This window comes from Podarcis bocagei (assembly GCF_964188305.1).
Source record: "Podarcis bocagei genome assembly, chromosome: 1".
Taxonomy (NCBI): Eukaryota; Metazoa; Chordata; class Lepidosauria; order Squamata; family Lacertidae; genus Podarcis; species Podarcis bocagei.
Window position 1 is genome coordinate 62101291 of NC_138125.1, and position 22409 is coordinate 62123699.

Below are 22409 nucleotides of genomic sequence, written 5' to 3' on the forward strand. Positions count from 1 at the left end.
TCTGCTGCAGTCCTGAGAAAAATCCTTCCTGTGTTGCTGGTATTTGATGTGGAAGAAACTATTCCATTAATGCCCATGGAGGTTTTACCCAAAGCAAATACCAACTTCAGAAGAGAGATTTTCTTTAGGATTGCAGAAGATGAAAGACTTAAATTCCCTCTTCATATCTATTCTGTTCCCATTAATTATCAATATGGTGTAATTTGTATTTTTAGAAACCTGGACATTAGCTGCAAAGATGCATTTAATGATGTTCTTAACCTCACGTGTAGTTTGGCCCTAAGATTTAGTATCTGTTGTTCCTTTCTGGACATAGCCATCACAGTTATGATGACTAAGTAATCCAGTTTAATTTTGTCACCCTATATTTATTTTGATTGCAAAAGTGAGCTATTTTCATTGATCTTACTTACTACCACAATTTTGATCTGATGAGTAAGGGCAAGTTAGAAGGTAGGCACCAGGAGCTAAACAAAGACAAATTGGATATGTCACTTTTTCTTGTATAATTGATGATAGTATGAGCTTTTGTGCTATGCTACTGCTGCTGTAGCTATATTGCTACATTTACCTTTTCTTGCAAAAGAGATGTGCTGAGCCTTCTACAGAACATAGGAATGATACGATTCCTACCCACCTTGGGCTATGGCAGCTGGGGAGGTTTGTTGTCCTAAATAAAAGCATTTTCACCAGAATGCTCTCACTTGTTCTCTGCCCTCCATATCCACCCCAGAAATAGGCAGACCCATGTATTTAGATCTTTCCCAGATCCATTTCAATGGTTGGTTCACCACTCAAAGCAAAAGTTGGGTTCTAGTATCTGCAGTTCCTCAGATTGTTTTGGCTTGGGAATGGCACCTATCAACTTCGTTTTATGGTCATGGATCTGCAACGGCATGCCAACTTACCCATTTGTTCAAGATCCTTGTCAGTTTGCATTCCTATGGAAAATGGTTCTCATGCAACCATTGTATGGATAAGAAACCACAAAACAAAGAAGTTGGAACTGATGTTAAATGTTTCTCCAGTGAAAACCACAGGAGTTGAAAGAAATTTTGAAGCTGTCTAACCCCGTTGTAGACCATTTTCCCACTTAGAACATTCTAATTTGCTGTGGCATCGTAACATACAAAAACTCTTTCCCTTTCTTCCTTTTGTGCTAATATTCCTCTCTCTTTTTGTTGTTTTTGTTTTTGTCTTGTTGGACTTTATTCTTCTAGCCCTCTCTCTTCCCCTGCTGCTAGTCCCAAATTCTGCAGAAATACTTTACCCAGGAGGCAGGACAGGTAATGCTGTCTCAGGGCAGTAGAATGCACAAACAGCCGAGAAGGTTCATTTTCACACTTGAGAAGCCAAAAGTGTATTGTGCAAGACTGTGCTCAGTGAAGAGTGTGTGTGTTTCACTGGGATGTGTAAACCGTCACTCAAAAGACATGCCAGTGAGAGACCATTTTACAGCACTGTGTCCCAGTTTACTCTGGGGAGAGGCAGTTTTTCCAAGAACAAAATGAACAATCTCTTTAAAGTTCCATAATTTTATTTGCCAGCGTAAACTCTCACTAGCATTTCGGCATTCTGGTGGCATGCTGCTTTCCCTCACGTTTCAGGCCGTATCACCTTTTTGTCTTGATCCCTCTATCCCCCAACCTCCCACCGTGGCTGAAATATATTTCCTGTTACAAGATGCTCACCCATTTTAGCTTGTGGGGTGGGAGAGGGAGGATCGTAGGGGTGTGTGTGTGTCCTTGTAAATGCAAGGAAGCAAGGTATGTCAGAAGTGCTGTTGCTGTCATCTGTGCTTTGTTCATCTGACACCAGTAACTGATAGAGAATTAATTCTAATGCTTCTATGTCTCCTGCACGGGTACCATTTCAGATTTCAGTAGGTGGGGAAACCTTTTCAGCTAGATTGAAAGTCTTGTGATTGGAGAATCCAAGATTGTTATTATTAGTTTGTTTAAAGCAGTATATTTTAAGAGCATTTGTTGCAACTGCTTTTTAAATGTATCATACAGTGGCATTATCAACACCCACCTGTCACACCTTATTTAAAGCAAATGTATTTGTTGCTATTGGTGGCCCTTGTGAGAATTTATAACAGTAGCCGTTCCTACTATGTATAGGATGCCAGGAACAATCACATGTGATCTGCACCACAGTAGTACCCTGGTCTCCTGAAAGTGGAAACTCGGATCCCTGTTGGTTGGTCATTTGCCTAGTCGCCATTTTCAGTGATGTGCATTTGTTAGAGATAGAAAAAAAGATTGTGGCCATCTGTGTCCTAAATGCATTCATCTTAGGCATGTACACTTCATATTAAAAGCTAGCTTCTTCCAGCCACATCCAGAAACAGGGAGGTCACTGTGTGATCCCTACCTTCAAATGACCATAAAAAGTCATATAAAAGTAAAATGGTGCTTACACGGAGTTAAGTGGTTTGAGGGTCCAAAGTCTTCATCTTGCATGGTCCCTTGTGCATGTTCTGTATATAACACAACCCACACGTGGTAAGAAGGTTTTTTGCATGTCAGCTTGGCAGGGGCTCTCGTTATCTTTTCCAGTACCATGGTGCAGCTGTTTAATAGTAAATTCTCCTCTCTTTCAAGCTGATCTTTAATCCTCCTCTTTTCGTTCTTTTCTTCTGAAGTTCTTTTCTTTTAACTTTTCTACAGCGACCCTCATCTTGATAGGAACACTTTGCCTAAGAAAGGACTCAGGTATTGGTGTTTCCACATAGCATAAGCAGTTTTCCATGTGGTTTTTGGAGCTTTGCTTTGTGTGTCTCTTGTGGCCGTCAGTAGTGCTGGTGGTGGTGGTGGTCTCAGCTTTTGCAGTGCCTGGCTGCAATCTCTTCCTCCTTTCTCCCTCAGCCTCTTTGAAGCAGGTCATTGCCCCCTTTCCTTTACCCTACATGCTTCTTTCCATCTGATAACGTCTCAGCTTGAGCAGGGACTTCAACAGTAGCTGGCTGGCTCTTCGAAAAGTGCATCTCACAAACCATCACTGAGCTTGATTTGCAAGCAATAATTTGCAGCTTTTACGACCAAAGTAGTAACTAGTTGATGATATTCTCACAGTGTAAGTTCTGAAATGCGGATCAAGAGGAATTTAGAGGTCATTAAAAATGCACATTTTACAATACAACAGTTGGAGCTGTACTAGTACTTTAAATACAAAAAAGTATCAAACCAATCAGGTGCTCCATAAATGTCTGCTTCCAAAACATATAATACATGTGATTTGACATTAAGAGAAATTACACAGAAGAATATGTTTCTTTTGTAAAGAAAGTAGACTTTAAACATGTTTACTAGGTTTACTAGGTTCATTAACTTGAATACAACAAAATGAAAGTGCTGAATTCACTCAGTGGAAAGTATCTGGCAAAACAGTTCAATTTCAGACTGTATTATAAATACTTTTTTAGATAACAGAAATGATGGCTTTACATTAGAGCTGCAATTTATTCTGCACTACAAAGACATTGTTCTTTGCAGCAGCTTTGATTGTCACACTGAGCTAGGTGCTAAAAGCATTTTGCTAATTTGTGGGGTGATGGTGGGGAGAGATTGGTCGGTCTGAATTGTTTTCTGTGCCTGTCAAATGTCTCCAGCTAAATAATGAATGACATCTTTTAAGTTTAAAGTATTTGAATGTCAAAGAGGTAGGTATTTATATGTTTGTTCTTTAGCATATTGTGCTAAATTTTGTGTGCCTGTTTATGGCTTCAATCCCTGAAAGATCTATACACATGAATGACTTTTATCGTCAGTATCTGAAACCAATACTCAAAATTCAAGGCTAATGGCAGGAAGACAGTGGTGTTGCCAGTACCCTTTTAAAAGTTGTGCATTCTCATTTACTTCAAAGACTAAAAAATAACTGAGGATGTGATGATGATCACTGTGATCCAGAACCTGCCATGCACAAAATTTATATTTGCATATAAATAGGCTTTACCTGGGTTCCTCCTCCCCATTTTTTGTTTTTTGTTGCTTTTTGTTTTGTAAGGACCAGTAATCCCAGTCTTGCAAATACCAGTAGACCTCTGTTGTGTGTTTTAAAATTTATTAGCTCTATATTCTTTTCTCCCTGAATGGGGAGGATGTTACCCCGCCACCCTCACTCAAGCCCCACATTACCTATACAACTATCATGTGAGGTTAGCTAAACTGAGCAATAATGACAGTGGCTTACCACTGACTTTCATGATTAAGTGGGAATTTTAATCTAGTCTTTCCGTTCCTGGTCCTATACTAGGGTTGGCATATTTCAAAAAGTGAAAATCCGGACACACAAAAAGTTGTTGAGCTTGCTTTCTTTTTTTTACAAAATCTGAAAATCTAGACTTCTGACATGGGTTGCCATACATCTGGACATTACAGTGATTTCTGCCTAGACACTGCTTCCGACTGCCGTATTCTAGCTATATCTGAGAAATTCTGGATGTATGGCAACCCTATCCTATACTCTAACCAGCAGCCCGAAAAGCAGGGAAGAGCTAACATCTTTGCCCAGTTGTCTGGAGACAGTTTGTACTTTTATGTGCACCTTATGTAAGTGCCTATTTACAAGCTTGGTGTAGCTTTCTTAGGGATACATCTACACCCCTGATAGGGTTTATGATTAGGTGAAGGTGTCCTTCTGACCAACTCTGCCAGGTTTTGTAGTCAAGGAGGCTTCGCCGCCACAGGAAATGCTGGCTGTTTGGGAGCTGCTGCCAGAAATCTTGCCATCAGCAGAAGCCAACACAAGGCCTTTCAATGAGGTCTTTCAAAGTGAAGCAGAGCAGGGCAGGCTAAAGATCTGCTGGGACCTGAGCCAGCCCATTGAGCGGGAACTGGGCTCCTCTGAGTGGTTTCCTCTGCCACACCAGTCTGAAGCTTAGGATGCAGTTGTGATTTCTCCACTCCAATTATCCCTGTGGCTGGGCAGCCCCAGGAAGCGATTGCTTTGTTAATCTCTAGCCATGTGAAAGCTTCCTCTCAATTCACACTATTTCTTTTCATGGATGCTTATATGCATCTCATTTTGCTTCACTATGTCCTCTTTCTACAGATCCTTCACCCACCTTTCCAACAACATGTTTGTCCTGTGCTGAAAAGTAGCATTTCACATGAGATTGGATACTCGGCCAACATTTGTAAAATGAAATTAAAACATTTTGTCTTGTGAAAAGTGAAATTCTGATCATTTACATGGCTTGAATATAAGAAAAGCCATTTTTAAGACTCCCAAAGTCTCCCCCACCCACCCCATTTAACTTCCTTCTGGCACAATCCAATGTAGAAAAGAAAAGAAAAGGCCTCTGGTAGGCAGGAGACTTCTTTCAGGCTCGCTGCCTGTTTTCCTGTACACGTGCTTATGGATTTTCGGTAAACGAAACATTTTTTGAGCAAATGCTAAAGCTTATTTTGTCTGCACAGGTATACTCCTTCATCACAACTTCGCAGTCAAGAAGAAGCAAAAGAGTGGCTGCGTTCCCACTCTGCAGGAGGACTTCAGGATACAGTTGTCAGTTCTCCATTTTCCTCTGGTTCCAGCATCACATCACCTTCTGGAACTAGATTTAACTTCTCCCAACTGGGTGAGTGAACTCTTTGCTTTTCATAACTGGAACATGTTTAGCATGCTTACCTTTGCAAAGTAGCAGATAGTGCATTGATTTTTTTCCTCGCCACAAACTAAAGTGGGATCTCTGCCTGCACAACTGTATGGTGATAGTACTCAGAATCAAATATTTTCTAAAAATAATTTTATTTAAATTCAGTTGTTCCCCTCCTCTACATCACTGTAATGTTTTATTTATCATTTCATCGCCCAGAATGGAATGCTTAGCAACTCTCTAGGCCTTTCAATATGGCAGGCTACATTATGAGGTATACCGTAATCAGAGGAAAAAGGTCAAGCTAGGAAGTCCGTAGGCAAGTACAGAGAGTTAGGCATGAGAGAAGCCAAACACAAAGATTTTAAAACCCAGGACAGATGTATCTGCAAAGGAGGCCTTAAGAAGGCCAGCAGTAACTGGCCTAGCAATCTGAGAGAGGAGAGTGCCAGAGGGAAAATAGGCAGTTTTGTCATGTCCTTAAGGGTATATTAGCATGGGATGTTTCCCGGGGTGGGAAACAAGGGCCAGAGTTCCTTCTGGACAGCCATCTGAGGGCCACACAATGGTGGTCAGTAAGGCAAGAGGCAAAAGTAGGCGCTGTAGCACTATCATCTCAAACAAAGAGACTATAATTTAACCAAACATGGCGAAAAGGGCCTGAATAGCAATGGCCATTCCAGCTTCAGAGCTTGGGAAGGGAAGTAGCTGCCATCTCTTGTGGGTGATATTCAGTTCACGCCCTTCTCTTCTGCGAGCAGAGGATTCTGCTACACAACAGTCCTAATCACACTTAATTGCAATTTATCCATGCTCCATGACCAAGGAGATCTTCACACTGATGGTACTCCATATATGGCATTAATTGCTCTTGCCTGATGACATCTAATGCTAGCAAAAGATACTACTGCCCTGTTTGTGTAGTCATGTTGCCACAGTGTTATTTGGTCCAGAGACCAAATAACTGAGATGCTAAGAAAATTTGCTGCCAAGGTTGCCAAGTAAATCACTAAAATAAGAGTGAAGTACAAAACCAGTTGTCAGGAAATTCCAGGAGAAGAAAAGTAGGAAGGGTAGTTAATTAGGCATTTTTTCCCCTGTGGATGTGTATGGCATTGCTGCTGATATAAAAAATAGAGGTTATTTAATGCATACATGGGACGCGGGTGGCGCTGTGGGTAAAACCTCAGCGCCTAGGACTTGCCGATCGCATGGTCGGGGGTTCGAATTCCCGCGGCGGGGTGTGCTCCCGTCGTTCGGTCCCAGCGCCTGCCAACCTAGCAGTTCGAAAGCACCCCCGGGTGCAAGTAGATAAATAGGGACCACTTACTAGCGAGAAGGTAAACGGCGTTCCGTGTGCTGCGCTGGCTCGCCAGATGCAGCTTGTCACGCTGGCCACGTGACCCGGAAGTGTCTGCGGACAGCACTGGCTCCCGGCCTCTAGAGTGAGATGAGTGCACAACCCTAGAGTCTGGCAAGACTGGCCCGTATGGGCAGGGGTACCTTTACCTTTACCTTTAATGCATATATAGATACTTAATATTCAACAGTTTATTAAGATTTTTTATGATCTGCCACAATAAGTAACAATAGAAGTGAAGTGTTATAAAAAGGAACATTATAGCTAATCTTAGAACAAAACCTGAAGGTTTCTTTCAAAATAAGTAATCTTGAATGGCCCTCTATGCAGTGGCTGCAAAAAAAGAAGATGGGAAAAATCGCTATAAGTTGTTTTGGAGATTTGGAGGTATAATCTGAAATCAAGCTAGATTTGAGGTTGTTGGTGTCTATGATATCTTCCCTGTCTTTCATCATGGAAGTTGGCTTATTTTGGTGATGTATGTTCTGTATTATTGTATTAGCACTAATTCTATAAGTTTGTCATGACATTGGGTTAGAACAGTAAACTTATGAACTTGAATATTAAAAAAGTGTTATTTGACAAACCAGTAAGGAACCTCCCCTATCAGTGTGTGGCTTAACAGCCATATCATTCGCATTCAGGTTTCTCAAACCCCATACTCTTCCTGTCCTTTAAAGCTCACTTGGACTATAGCCTGAGCTCCAGCTATATTAACACAGTCTTCATCCTGGGAACACAGTCCTGTAAATGCCTTACCTCAAGAAGGAAAACTCCATACATATATACCCGTCTTAATTCCAGATACTAATTATGAAATATTGTACGTTTCCATTTTTGATATCTCCCTAAAAACAAACCCTGGAGTACTTTGCTCTTGTTTGACTGTTTAAATACATTCACCAGTTTACAAGAATGACTATAAAGTATATGAAAAAGCTAAGTGTACACCCATGGGGCATTGCTTTGTGACTTGCAGAAACCTGTTGCCTATCCTTGTAATTTAATGATTTCTGCATTGATGTAGTTCCATCTTTAAGGAGCTTTTTTAAAAAGTGTATTTCAAGGAATCCTGTTAATAAAGTGTCAAAGTTCTTGATTAAGATTATATATTTACCATATAATTTATTTCTTTGTTAAATTTGTACCCCACCTTTCCATCAACCAGTGCCTAACATAGCTACCAACAGTAATGACATACAATAAAATGCCAAGACACTGCAATAAAATCTGATTAAAACACATGTTGTAAGAGATGCAAGCCTATATTGCCTGTTCCTGGAGCTTTTACTGCTTGTTTAGAACTTGTGCTTTCTTGAAAGGATAGAAGAAATAAGCCAGACCACACCTGCAGTGAACAACTTAGGATTCATGCCTTTTGCAGGGATTGCTTTTTGTTTCTCTCGTCCCATCAGATTTGCTAGTATGATGGGAAAACTTGAGTCCATTTTATTCTAAGCTAGTGCTAACTCTATATGAAATGGGAAGTGGAGCTTTAATTCTTGGAACTAGAATGAATTACAAGCAGCACTCATTCTCTGTACAAATCATCATTTTCGTTACTTTGGGTGATGGATTTTGTCTGATAGAAAATTATTCCACTGATGATTACAGAATTGATGCGGAGACAGAAATGAGGAGACATTTGTTTGATGTAGCTTACCAATGAAGACCAGTGTAGGTATAATGCCATCCAGTCTTCTAACTGTACTTGAGTGCCCCATGGACTTGCACTCTTTTCTCTGCCCTGCTCTTGCATGTAAAATTCCCTTCTTTAAGGTTTTTGGAGCTAACCATAATTAGTATTATGCTTTCACCAGTATTTTCACTGATCTGGATTAGCTCCAAGCTAGAGTGTGCAGCTGTAGGTAGAATAGGGTTTCAGTAGATGGTAGGAAACAGACACGGTGTTAGGAAGTCAAAGGGATGGCAACTATTAATCAGTCAGAATGTGTAGGGACAGCAGTACCATGGACAGCTCCAAGCAAGACACCTTGCTCAAACAAGACCCACATATGTCATTAGTAAGGTAAAAGGTAAAGGACCCCTGGATCGTTAAGTTCAGTCAAAGGCAACTATGGGGTGAGGCACTCATCTCGTTTCAGGCCGAGGGAGCTGGCATTTGTTCACAGACAGCTTTCTGGGTCATGCGGCTAGCATGTCTAAACCGCTTCTGGCACAACGGAACACTGTGATGGAAACCAGAGTGCATAGAAATGGTGTTTACCTTCCCGCCACAGTGGTACTTATTTATCTACTCACACTGGTATGCTTTCGAACTGCTAGGTTGGCAGGAACTGGGACAGAGCAATGGGAGCTGACCCCGTTGCACAGATTTGAACTGCCGACCTTCTGATTGGCAGACCCAAGAGGCTCAGTGGTTTAGACCACAGCGCCACCCACTCCCGTATGCCATTAGTATCTAAAAATGTTTAAAGCGGCGTCTTTGCACTCTTTTGCTGCTCAGTTATATATGCCCAGGTGCATTAGCTTCTTTGCCAGGTGGCAGACTGAAGATAGAAAGGCCCTTAGTGATGACAGTAGTGGTTCTTTTAAATATGTTCTGACTCAGGAGTGTTGTTCTAGGGGTTTTGACTCAGAAGGACCCATCTCAGGTGAGGTCTGGAGTTGTGTTGGGGCCTGTACCTAGGCATCTGCAATCCTTGTCTCTGCACCCCAGAGTTCTTGGGGACCTTTGCTTGCCTTCCCTCTGCCTTGATCACTGCTCAAAGCTAGTGCTATAGCAACATTTTGACAAATCATAATTAGTCTTGATGCTGATGCAGGAGTAACCCAAACCAAGCTAACTCCAAAATTCAAGGGGACATGGGAGTGAGGGGAGGAGGAAACATGAAAGGCTGTGTGGAATATGAATGTCTGTGATTAGAAGATTGCTCAATGAGCTCAATGTCATGTGTTGAAATCAACTGTGTACCATTGTCGGCTTTGTATAGCTTTTCAGTTAATTAGATGTAGACAGAGACTGATACCTTTTTGTAGTGATAGAGTTGCTGCTTTTGGTAGTTGCATGTGCATAGATTTTTGAACTTTCTGTGTCTGCCTTGCTTTCTAGCAAGCCCCACCACAGCAGCCCAGATGAGCTTGTCAAACCCAACCATGCTACGGACGCACAGTCTTTCTAATGCGGATGGCCCTTATGATCCTTACAGTGACACCCGGTTCCGGAACAGCTCAATGTCACTGGATGAAAAGAGCAGGACAATGAGCCGTTCGGGGTCATTCCGGGATGGCTTTGAAGAGGGTAAGTGAGCTGAAAATCTTTTTCAAAAGTTGGATCAAGTTTCCGATTGAAATTTGCTGGGGGATAAACTGAATCAAACATTATTAAAGTTTCTCAAGTGTTTAACCATAATGTTGATTAACATTGACTTGTTTATATTTAAGTAAAATTGCAAATATAAAATCTAGGTGTTTTTTTTTTAAAAAAATTGTTAATTGAGGTAAACAGAGGTGATGGGAATGTTTTACTTGAGTCCTAATGTGATACTAATTTGCCTAAGACCACTAAAACATTTAACCTTTGCTTTCAGATGTCAACACATTCTGTCAAATACCTCGTAAAATCCTAATGGTTCTTACTAAATAATATCCTTGCATAAATATTTGTGTCCTTGCATTTTAAGATGCACAACATTTCATAATCAACTGCTTATTGTTTCCCTCTGTATATAAATGTGAATGGTGCCATTTTCTGTACCTTTTAAGAGCCTCTAAAATTCATTTCCTTTACCTTTCAGTTCAAGATGTTCCAAGTAGCAATTTCCCAACTTGAACAGTGTAGATCTTTGTCTTCCATAGTTCAGGCTTCTTTCTCATACTGTCTGTCAGATGTCGATTGTGAGTGCCTGTCGTTGTGGATAATGATTTCACCTGAGAAAGTTCAGTTATGGCACATGCAACATCATATTTTCAGGATTTTCCTTTGAAGTTGCAATGTTGCCTAGAAACCAGCTATTTTTCAAAAGCTGAAGTGCTGGTTTGGATTCATAACCTGTTCACCTAGTTTAAGCATTGTCTTGCTGAGAGAGATCAATCAGTTGGCTATTTCGTGCTGCAGTTCTAGGCCCTAATAGGTGGCAGTCGGGTGAAGGTGGACCGTTCAAGGAACTGCTGGTTTCTGGCTCTCAAAGAGCTCTCTAATCATGTTTGCTGCATCAGCCTGGAATTGGTACAGTGAAAAAATTAAAAACAGTGCCCCCTCCTCCTTACTTGGTCAGCATTAGTGTCAGGGCTTCGAATATGGTGGTGGCTCTACCGCTCCATTTCACACTGCCAAATTTCCCAGCCAAAGTTAGAATTTGCTGTGTCCTTGTATGTATTGCAATACATGTTATAAAATTATTATGAATGCCATGGAAGAAAGCAAAACAAATAGTTGTTTTAAGGGCATGAGTTAAGACAAAAAAATTCCTTTGCTTCTTGACTTTCATGTCAAACTATTAAATCATCAATAGGCCAATATGATATTCTGATTTGCCCTTTCCCACAAATTATGTGGACAATGCAACAGTGGCAATGAATGTATTTTTAGTTTAATTCATAATAGCATTTAAAACTATTTTCATTCCTTTGGCTATGGCACGCTATGAGAATTATAACCTGTAATAAAGGAGAAATTGAGAGCATACATGTCAGGGAACTGCCATCGGAGGAACAGGTGGTGGAGGGGCTCAGGGAGGAAGGAAGAGACTCAACAGCCGAAGCAGGAACCAGCAGGGGGAGGAGTGGATCTCTGAGGGAATGCGAGCAGGAGGGAGGGCTCAGAGACGCTTCCAGCGAGAACAGTGGGGAGGTATCTGAAGCTCCCATAGGGAGACCCACGCCTCGCCGGAAACTGTCACGCCGTGAGTCCAGAAGGCGGGTTTCCGTTAAGGAGCTCTTATGCTGGAGACGATTCCAAAAAAAACCACTGTCGGAATCTACAAGTGACTAGGGCAGACATGTTTGAGGAGCTCTGTCACACACAGAGGTTTGTGGAGTTGCACAAACTCAGAGGGACCACGATTTTACGCACAAGCAGCTAATCATCCCATCACAGCATTCTGACAGTCTCTGTACGCTGCCTGTGCAGGAGAAGGCATCATGAGCGACCCAGCCGGAACCGAAGGAGCAGGGGTTGGAGCTGGTCCAAGCTTGGAAGAAAGGTACCGAGTGTTGGAAATCCAATTGGCGCTGCAGACGGCTAGGCTGGAGGAGAGAAGGGCTCAGGATGCAGACAAGAAGGGGAGAGCCACCCAGTTCACCAGAAAGGTACCAGGATTGGTGCAGAAGTTTGGGGGGGACCCGAAGGACTACCATGCCTTTAGGACAGAGATGCAATATGCCCTCAATGTGCAGTTTGATGAATTCCCTGACGAGGAATCGCGAGTTGCTTTCGTGATTGGGCATCTTGAGAGGGGAGCGAGGGACTGGGTTCGACCCCTGATGGCAACACACAATGACGTCCTAAAGGACACCATGAAGTTCTTTCGTGCAATGGATCTCATGTTTTCCAGCGATATTGAGGAGGGAGTGGTGCGCAGACAGCTAATGGCTTGCAAGCAGGGAAGCCGATCTGTCCGTGAGTACTGGACTGAGTTCACCATGCTGGTTCACAGATTGGGGTGGGACTTATCGGCGGCACCCATTCAGATGCTATTTGAAGAAGGTCTTTCTTCGGCTGTGAAAGACGAACTGTCCCGGAGCCCCAGGGCGGTGTCTATGGATCAGCTGACCAAATCTGCGCTGACCATAGGAGCGCGCCAGGAGGCGAGAGCCTTGGAGAGGCGGGAAGGTAAAGGGGAACGTTGGAAGGAGTTCCGCATTCCAGACATTCCTGAGCCAGCTTTCCCGCCGGCAGAGCCGATGGAAATCGGAACAGCGCGCGCGCAGTTTCAAAGCCCAGCGAAGGGGGTAGGAAGGAGGGAAAAGGCGCCCGGAAATGCTATCTCTGCCAACAGCCAGGTCACTTTGCCAGAGTCTGCCCCCAGAGGAAGGAATGGCAAGGAATGGTGGGAGCTGTTGAGGGAGGAGTGGAAGAGATATCGGAGCAAGTAAAAGCCAACGCCTGGCTGCCACCGTCGGGGCACAGCAGCCAGGCCAAAGAGCAGTGAAAGTGCCCACGCCAGAACCTCCCAAACCTGCCCTAGTGATAGAAGTGTCACTAGAGTTGCAAAACGGATACCCTCTGAAGATTAAGGCGCTGTTGGACTCAGGCAGCTCCTGCAATTTCATGAGCAAAGAGTTTGCAGCTGAGCACCAGATACAGACGATCCCTTTAAGCAACCCCCTACAGGTGACTATGATCGATGGCAGGGAGCTGTTGGGAGGGGAAGTCAGCTTGCAGACCGTCCCAATGATAATGAAGGTGGCAAGGCACACAGAACTGATAGCGTTTAATGTGGCCACCTTGGGAGGGGCTCCCATTATTTTGGGGATGAGCTGGCTGGCGTTACATGATCCACGGGTGGGCTGGCATCAGAGAGTGGTTTCCTTTGGTTCCGCACATTGCTTAGAACACTGCAGGGAGGGAAAGGGTTCAGCAGGAGCCCAAGCTACCCTAGCAGGGACGGAAGTAACGGAGAAGGTGATGGTACCACGACAATACGCAGATCTCAGCGATGTGTTCAGCGAAAGGGAAGCTGACCAACTACCCCCGCATAGACCCTTTGATTGTCAAATCAATTTACTGCCTGGGGCGCAGCTCCCCGCAGGCAAGTTGTATGCCATGTCAGACAGAGAAATGCAGGAGTTACGAGAATTCATTGACAAGAACCTGAAGAGGGGTTTCATCAGAGAGTCAAGGGCAGTGGGAGGTAGCCCAGTGTTTTTTGTGGATAAAAAAAACACGGACAAGCCGAGACTTGTGTGTGACTTTAGGGCCTTAAACGCAGTGTAAGAACCATTGGCCTTTCCCATGCCTAGAATAGATGACATTTTGAACAGGGTGCGGAAGGGAAAGATTTTTACCAAGCTGGACCTAAGGGGGGCGTACAATCTGATACGTATAAGGAAAGGGGATGAATGGAAAACCACCATGTTCACCCCTTTGGGGGCATTTGAATATCTCGTTATGCCATTTGGATTACAAGCAGGCTCAGCGTGCTTTCAATCGCTGATGAACCACGTACTAGGGCCTTTGCTTTACAAGAATTGCGTGGCCTTCCTGGATGACGTGTTGGTGTATTCTGAGAATGAGGAGCAGCATGTGAGGGACGTCAGAGAAGTGTTGCGCAGGCTGCTAGACAACCGGCTGTGGGTGAAACTGGAGAAGTGTCAGTTTCATACCAAGGAGGTAGAGTTCCTGGGATACCGCCTGTCAGACAAGGGATTGGCTATGGATCCCGGCAAGGTCCAGGCAGTGCTGGAATGGAAAACTCCCAAAACAAAGAAGGATGTGCAGAGGTTCCTAGGGTTTGGGAACTTTTACCGTAAGTTCATCCGAAACTTTGCCCACCTGACGGCGCCCATAACGGACTGTCTCAGCAGTAAGAAGAAATTTGTTTGGACTGAGGAGGCGGAGCGAGCTTTTGAGGAGCTAAAAAGGGCCTTCGCCTCTGAAGAACAACTTCTGCATGTGGATTTACAAAAAAAGATGAGAGTCGAAACAGACGCATCAGACAGAGCCATTGGGGCGGTGCTTCTCCTGCAGCCAGGGGGGGAGGAGTCAGAGTGGAGACCGTGTGCTTTTTTTTCACGAAAACTGAACAAATCCGAGAGGAACTACACGGTGTACGATCGAGAACTTCTTGCTATCCATGAGGCTTTTCGGAGATGGAGGCACCTGCTAATTGGCGCACAACATAAGGTGCAAGTGTGCACTGACCACAAGAACCTAGAGTATTGGAGAACGGCACGAGTGCTCAACCAACGGCAGTTGAGATGGGCCCAGGAGTTCTCCAGATTTAACTTTGAGATTTGTTATGTGCCAGGCCCAGAGAACGTTAGGGCGGACGCTCTCTCACGTAAACCTGAATATTTGGAGGGGGAGGGAGCACCCGAAGAGAGACATGTCATTCCAGAGGACCGCTGGGTGTGTGGGGCGGCATTGGTGGGGCAAAGAGAACTGGTAGAGGGAACGGAGAACGATGAATACGCACAGGACAAACTCAGGGGACTCAGGAGGGAGGGAGATAAACCCGGAGGTTTTGAGGAGAGAAACGGGGCGTTGTACTACAAGGGAGCGTTATATATACCTGAAGGAGAGTTGAGGGGGAAGGTACTCAAGCAGCTGCACGATAGCCCCACAGCGGGGCATTTTGGGCAACACAGAACCATGTGGCTGGTGACCAGGGAATTTTGGTGGCCTAAGGTCAGGGAAGACGTGCGGGAGTATGTGAGGAGTTGTGACCAATGCCAGCGAGCCAAAGGGTAAAGGCGGGCGCTGGCAGGGTTATTAGAACCGCTACCCACACCAGAAAGACCATGGGAAGCAGTGGCTATAGATTTCATGACTGATCTGCCAAGGTCCAGAGGGAAAACAGCCATCATGGTTGTGGTTGACCTGTTAACCAAAATGGCACACTTTATAGCCTGCTCGCATGCGGTCACGGCAGAAGAAACCGCTAAATTGTTTGTAGAAAATGTGTTTAGGTTGCATGGCGCCCCCTTGAGGGTGGTTTCAGACCGGGGGAAACAATTTACTTCCAGGTTCTGGAGGAAGCTCATGAGCTTACTGCATGTAGAGGTAAATTTCTCGACTGCCCGGCATCCTGAAACCAATGGGCAGGCGGAAAGAGCCAATGGCATCCTCCAACAATATTTGAGGTGTTACGTCAATGACAGAGAGAATGATTGGGTGGAGAAGTTGGCATTGGCGGAATTTGCCTACAACAATGCGGAGAACGTGTCCACGGGGATGAGCCCCTTTTTGGCAAATTACGGGTGCCATCCCAGGGCTTTCCCAGGGGGGGAAGGGGAGAGATGGAGCGTTCCAGCTGCCGAACAGTTCGTAGAAGAAATGGAAGCTATCCATCGCCAGCTCCAACTTAACTTAGACAGGGCCAAGGAGGAATATAAGAGGCAGGCAGACAAACACAGGAGAGAAGGTGAAACCATTAGGGTGGGGGACCAAGTGTGGCTGTCAACCCAAGGGTTACCCTTCAAAGGGGGTTGTAAGAAGTTAAGACCCAAAAGACTGGGCCCATTTGAAATCACACAACAGGTCAATCCAGTGGCTTTCAGACTCCGGTTACCGAACCACATGAAGCTGCACCCAGTTTTCCACAGGTCATTGCTGTCACTGTATAAAGGGGACAGAGAAGGGAGGGTCACTCGGGGACCAGCAATGGAGGAAAGGGAACAAAGCTACAATGTAGCGGAGATCCTCGATTCCAGGTGGAAGGGAGATCAAGTAGAGTATTTGGTAATGTGGGAAGGGGAACCGGAGTCGGAAAACACCTGGGTTAGGGCAGAGGATGTCAATGACGAAGTTTTAATAGAAACTTTTCATCAGAGGTTCCCACGTAAACCTCAGCCTGTAGCGAGGTTCCGGAGGGAATACTTTGCCACCACCGACGAAGAAGAGGAGTTGGAGGGGTTCACAGATTCCGAGGAGGAGGAGGATTCAGCGAGCCAGGACGGCGATCGATGGAGGGAATTGTTCGAGACGTCGGAAGATGAAGAAGATTCTTTTCGGGGTTTTACCTCTTCACCTCCCAGAGGAGAGGAAATGGGAGGGGTGAGGGGGGCCCTGGAGGGGAGGTGGATGTCAGGGAACTGCCATCGGAGGAACAGGTGGTGGAGGGGCTCAGGGAGGAAGGAAGAGACTCAACAGCCGAAGCAGGAACCAGCAGGGGGAGGAGTGGATCTCTGAGGGAATGCGAGCAGGAGGGAGGGCTCAGAGACGCTTCCAGCGAGAACAGTGGGGAGGTATCTGAAGCTCCCATAGGGAGACCCACGCCTCGCCGGAAACTGTCACGCCGTGAGTCCAGAAGGCGGGTTTCCGTTAAGGAGCTCTTATGCTGGAGACGATTCCGAAAAAAACCACTGTCGGAATCTACAAGTGACTAGGGCAGACATGTTTGAGGAGCTCTGTCACACACAGCGGTTTGTGGAGTTGCACAAACTCAGAGGGACCACGATTTTACGCACAAGCAGCTAATCATCCCATCACAATACAGAATGAAATATGCAAAATGCTTGGCATGCCAAGATTAATATAAGTCCAAAAGTAGAGTAATTTAATATACAGTTCTGAAGCAAGAGAAAATCACAATCAGTATTCAGATTTTCATATATATTTATACACACACACACACATTTAGGTCTACTAAGAAGCTACCAAAATATTAGTTGTATTTGATTAATTTAAAATTAAATTACTTAAGACAGAATCATTTTCTTACTTGGGGATTATGAGCACACCATAGAATTTATTTTCCTGGAAAGGTCCCCTTACAAATAGTTGGAAATGTCTAACACAATCTTATTTCAAATTTACAAGAAAAAATTCCAAAGAAGCCAGACATAGCAGAATGGAGCTGCTACTGAAAGAAAGAACTTAATGATATATGGTTACTGGGCTTGTGAAATGTAATATTACTGTAGCCCGAATCAGGTACTCTCTACAGTGGTACCTCGGGTTACAGACGCTTGGTTACAGATGCTTCGGGTTACAAACTCTGCTAACCAGGAAGTGGTTGCTCCAGGTTAAGAACTTTGGCCCAGGACAAGAACGGAAATTGCGTGCCAGCGGTGCAGCGGCAGTGGGAGGCCCCATTAATGAAAGCACGCCTCAGGTTAAGAACTGTTTCAGGTTAAGAACAGACCTCTGGAACAAATTCAGTTCTTAACCCGAGGTACCACTATATTGAGAACGCACAGGCTAGCTGTGCCCCTTTGACACTGAGACATATGCCAGCCACACATCCAGATGACATGTGGTCAGCATCATTCTGAAGGACAGCAGAGCTATGGATGCACACAGGTGATGCTCCTTCAGCAAGGACGGCAATTGGGATTTCGATTCCCATCCATGTAGAATGACCATACAACCAAGCCCACTTCAGTTTAAAATTGATCATGTGCCTTCAGGTAGAGCTAGCCTGCATCTTTTCAATAGTCCCATGGGGACTAAGCTCCTGAACTGGGCTAAATTTGTATCATGCGCATAGAACCACTTCCAGTTTAAAGTTCCATTGATTTTAGTTTGTGTACTCTAAACTTGATTCAACCCATGATGTAAATTGCATATTAAACTTCTTTCTTTGTCATTGTGGAAATCGTTTTTAATAATACAGATTGGTTCTTGGGGCTTTCCCCCCTTTTGTTTGTTGTTTGTTTATTGGCACTTCCAGATTTTTATTTATTTATTTTCTTTAGTGCAATAAACACGCAGTTGTTAAGTCTTGCCTCAGGGAAGCTCTTTTTGATTTGCTATTTTACTATTTTGCTTATTAAATTTCTATACTGTCCTTCATCCAAGGATCACAGGCCAGTTCACGATAGAAAAAGCACAAAAAATACATAACATAAGTAACAAACAAAAACAATACTTTATGGTTTAAAAGGCATAAATTGCTTAATTAGCCCAAAGCCTGTGGGTGGGTGGGTGGGTGGGTGGGTGGGTGTTTTAATGTTCTACTGCAGGGATGGGGAACTTGTGGCCCTCCAGATGGTGTTGGACTGCAACTTCATCATCCTTGAACATTGGTTGTGCTCTTTGGACTGATGTGAGTTCAGCGGTCTCTGAAGTAGCACAGGCTATTAATGTGTTTTATAAGAAAAGCAACATGCTGGGACCTTGGTTTGAAACGTCTTTTCTGGTACAGAGGCGGGAGGGAGGTTAAGGGGATCCTGTGTAAAAGAAACAGGATCTATAGGTTCTGTCTTGTTGCAAGGGAGAGAAGTGGGATGGCCAATAATGAAGCAGCTTGTCTCGTGGCCTCTGTACTAGTTATTGCTGATGGCAGATTTTCAGCCACATATCTAGACATGCTTAAGGCAATTGCATTTTGCATAACACAGCTTTATTGCGTACTCATAGCATTAGAAGAAACTTACTTTTTACAGCAAAATCTGTTTCTAAACCAGTTGAATTGTTTATTTTGCAATAGCATATTTTTTGTATTTCCCCCACTTTTATCCCCCTTGAAAAGACTTCCCCAACTTGGTGCCCTCCAGATGTTAATATTGTGTCCCTAGAATCATAGAATTGTAGAGTTGGAAGGGACCCCAAGGGACATCTAGTCCAACCCCCTGCAGTGCAGGAATCTCGGCTAAAGCATCATCTGGAAGGCACCAGAATGGGGAAACCCGCACTAGAGAAAATGTCAAAATATATTCATTTTTTCCTCTTTGCTGTCTTAATATGAGTCTTTACCTATATTAACACCTAAATATTCAGCCTTCTTTATTTATAAAACCTTTTAACTCCCTTTTGCTGTTTATGCTTCAGGCCAACCATATGGTGAAACTGGACTGGTCAGTTTAACCTTTACTTTGTCTGCTTCTCATCATCTTCTGTTTCATTTTTCATGCACTATCATAACTTTGTAATGTATGAAACATAAGAGGCAGGCAAATGTTTACATCCCAATAATGATTTTTTAAATTTAAAAAAAGCTTTATTTTGAGATCATTTTTGGGTATGCTCTGTATAATGCTTCCATTTATTTCAGCTTACTTCTTGACACTTCTGCAAAGATTTTTTTGAGTAAATATGTTTATGACTGGTGATGCAATTTTTTAATAGGCTGCTGATGAAATGTTAAACCTGCTAGCAGCATCCACAGTGAATTATCTGCTGTCATTTACTGTGTTGTACACAAGGAATCAGTTGAGCAATTTGCTTATTTTATGTTTCCTTTAGTGCATGGATCCTCTCTCTCTTTGGTTTCAAGCACATCATCTATTTACTCAACGGTGAGTGTCATAAAACGGAAATGACTATCTTAATGCTCAGAACTGGGCACACAAAATGTTAAACATACCGTATTTTTCGCACTATAGGACGCACTTTTTCCCCTCCAAAACTGAAGGGGAAATGTGTGTGCGTCCTATGGTGCGAATGCAGGCTTTCGCTGAAGCCTGGAGAGCGAGAGGGGTCGGTGCGCACTGACCCCTCTCGCTCTCCAGGCTTCAGGAGAGCCCCACCGCCAGCCCCACAAGCTCGGGGGACAGCGGGAGAGGCGCAGCGCGCCCTTCCCGCTGTCCCCCGACTTGGTTAGAAGGCTGGCGGGGGGAGAAGCCTGCTCCTCCCCGTCGCCAGCCCCGCAAACTCGGGAGACAGCGGGAGAGGCGCAGCGCGCCATTCCCGCTGTCCCCTGACTTGGCTAGAAGGCTGGCGGGGGGAGAAGCCTGCTCCTCCCCGTCGCCAGCCCCGCAAACTCGGGAGAAAGCGGCAGGGGCGCAGCGCGCCCTTCCCGCTGTCCCCCGACTTGGTTAGAAGGCTGGCGGGGGGGGAGCCTGGTTTTGCGGGAGGCGGGGGAATCCCCCCGCCTCCCAGGAAAGCCAGGAGAAGCCGTGCAGCCCTTTTAAAAGGCGTGCGGCTTCTGCCGGTTTCGCGGGAGGTGGGGGAATCCCCCCGCCACCCAGGAAATCCAGGAGAAGCCGTGCAGCCCTTTTAAAAGGCGCGCGGCTTCTGCCGGTTTCGCGGGAGGTGGGGGAATCCCCCCGCCTCCCAGGAAATCCAGGAGAAGCCGTGCAGCCCTTTTAAAAGGCGCGCGGCTTCTGCCGGTTTCGCGGGAGGTGGGGGAATCCCCCCGCCTCCCAGGAAATCCAGGAGAAGCCGTGCAGCCCTTTTAAAAGGCGCGCGGCTTCTGCCGGTTTCGCGGGAGGTGGGGGAATCCCCCCGCCTCCCAGGAAATCCAGGAGAAGCCATGCAGCCCTTTTAAAAGGCGCGCGGCTTCTGCCGGTTTTGCGGGAGGCGGGGGAATCCCCCCGCCTCCCAGGAAATCCAGGAGAAGCCGTGCAGCCCTTTTAAAAGGGGCGCGGCTTCTGCCGGTTTTGCGGGAGGCGGGGGAATCCCCCTGCCTCCCAGGAAATCCAGGAGAAGCCGTGCAGCCCTTTTAAAAGGCGCGCGGCTTCTGCCGGTTTTGCGGGAGGCGGCGGAATCCCCCCGCCTCCCAGGAAAGCCAGGAGAAGCCGCGATCTCTTTAAAGGGTTTGCACGGCTTCTGCGAGCTTTTGGGAGAGGTGAGGGAATCCCCCCACCTCCCAGTAAAGCCAGGAAAGCCCTGTGCAGCCCCTCCGCCAAGGAGAGGCTGCACGGGGCTAAAGGGGAAGCCAAAACAGCGAGCGGGATCCATCCCGCTCGCTGCCTTGGCTTCCTCCATAGCTGCGCGCAACCCCTCTGCCAAGGAGAGAGGGAGAGGCTGCACGGGGCTAGGGGAAGCCAAAACAGCGAGCGGGATCCATCCCGCTCGCTGCCTTGGCTTGATCCATAGCTGCACGCAACCCCTCCGGCAGGGAGAGGTTGTGTGCAGCCTGTACGCTGCTCTTTGGGGCTGCGGGGGGGAAAAAGATTTTTTTTCTTGAATTCCCCCCCTAAAAACTGGGTGCGCCCTATGGTCCGGTGCGCCCTATGGTGCGAAAAATACGGTACTTAAATTGCACCAAAAGAATTTCTGTGCTTAGCAGTGCCCTTACATCCTGTTACTTTCTATGATACGTAAGCATGTGAAATCATCTAATTTCCTCCCTTTGTTTTTGGACAATATTATTTGGTATCAAATAAATAATCCATATGACTTTAACAAAGCATTTTTAATTCTTTTTTCCAGCCTGAAGAGAAATGTCAGTCAGAGGTAAGGAAGAGTTCCTTGTCTTTCATATTAGTAACCTTTCCACCTTCAGTGGCAGGCACACTTAAAAAATAACATGTCTGGCATTCATGGTGGCAATAGTCTCAGCTTTTGTAAAATCAATGACCCTAAGACAGTGTCTTGCAGTATCCTGCCCTTTCCCATATGTTTTTCCCACATGAGTAAATCTCTTCTTGCCAACTCTGTCAGGCTCCCTCCTATATGCAGAACTGTGCATGTAAGAGGGCTGTATGTACCCAGTGTCATAAATGGTACACAGACTGGCTCATACAAAAAAAAGGTTCTTGCATATTTGTATTTCTTGGCCTTGAGAGTTACATTAAGTTCGTAGGCTAAGAAAAGGCTATTGTACTTATTGATGTCCGCAGTTCATCACTGGTCTTAGATGTTTTCAGACTCAGTTTGGCACCCATTATTTTGTGTCTCCTTTTCCAAGTTTCAGGCTGTTCATTTTCCAGACCAAAACTAGACTAGACACACTGGAATTAAAGGCACTGAACAGCCTGGCTAGGCATCTGTACAGTAATATTACTCCCCATCTTCAAGTGTAAACTTTTGTTTCAGTGACAAGAGCTGGGGGAAGACTAGAAAAATGATGGAGTTCAAACCATCACTTCAGTTCAAGCAATCCTTCAGTCATGGTCAAACAACATACCTTAGGAATCTCTGGCCCTGCCTCA

At 45.1% G+C, this 22409-nt stretch overlaps 1 protein-coding gene across 9 annotated transcripts in view; it reads left to right on the top strand.

The window, feature by feature from the left end:
* NAV2 (neuron navigator 2) overlaps positions 1-22409 on the top strand; it is a 535542-nt gene that overhangs the window by 477813 nt on the left and 35320 nt on the right. For 6 of the 9 annotated variants that reach the window (XM_081213978.1, XM_081213981.1, XM_081213973.1 and 3 more), the window contains 6 exons: positions 1221-1286; positions 2673-2717; positions 5427-5587; positions 10039-10227; positions 19777-19829; positions 21688-21711. In XM_081213978.1, the coding sequence (XP_081070104.1) occupies positions 1221-1286; positions 2673-2717; positions 5427-5587; positions 10039-10227; positions 19777-19829; positions 21688-21711 (538 nt within the window). The remainder of the gene's footprint in view (positions 1-1220; positions 1287-2672; positions 2718-5426; positions 5588-10038; positions 10228-19776; positions 19830-21687; positions 21712-22409) is intronic. The other 3 variants (XM_081213976.1, XM_081213977.1, XM_081213974.1) reach the window with 2 other exon arrangements.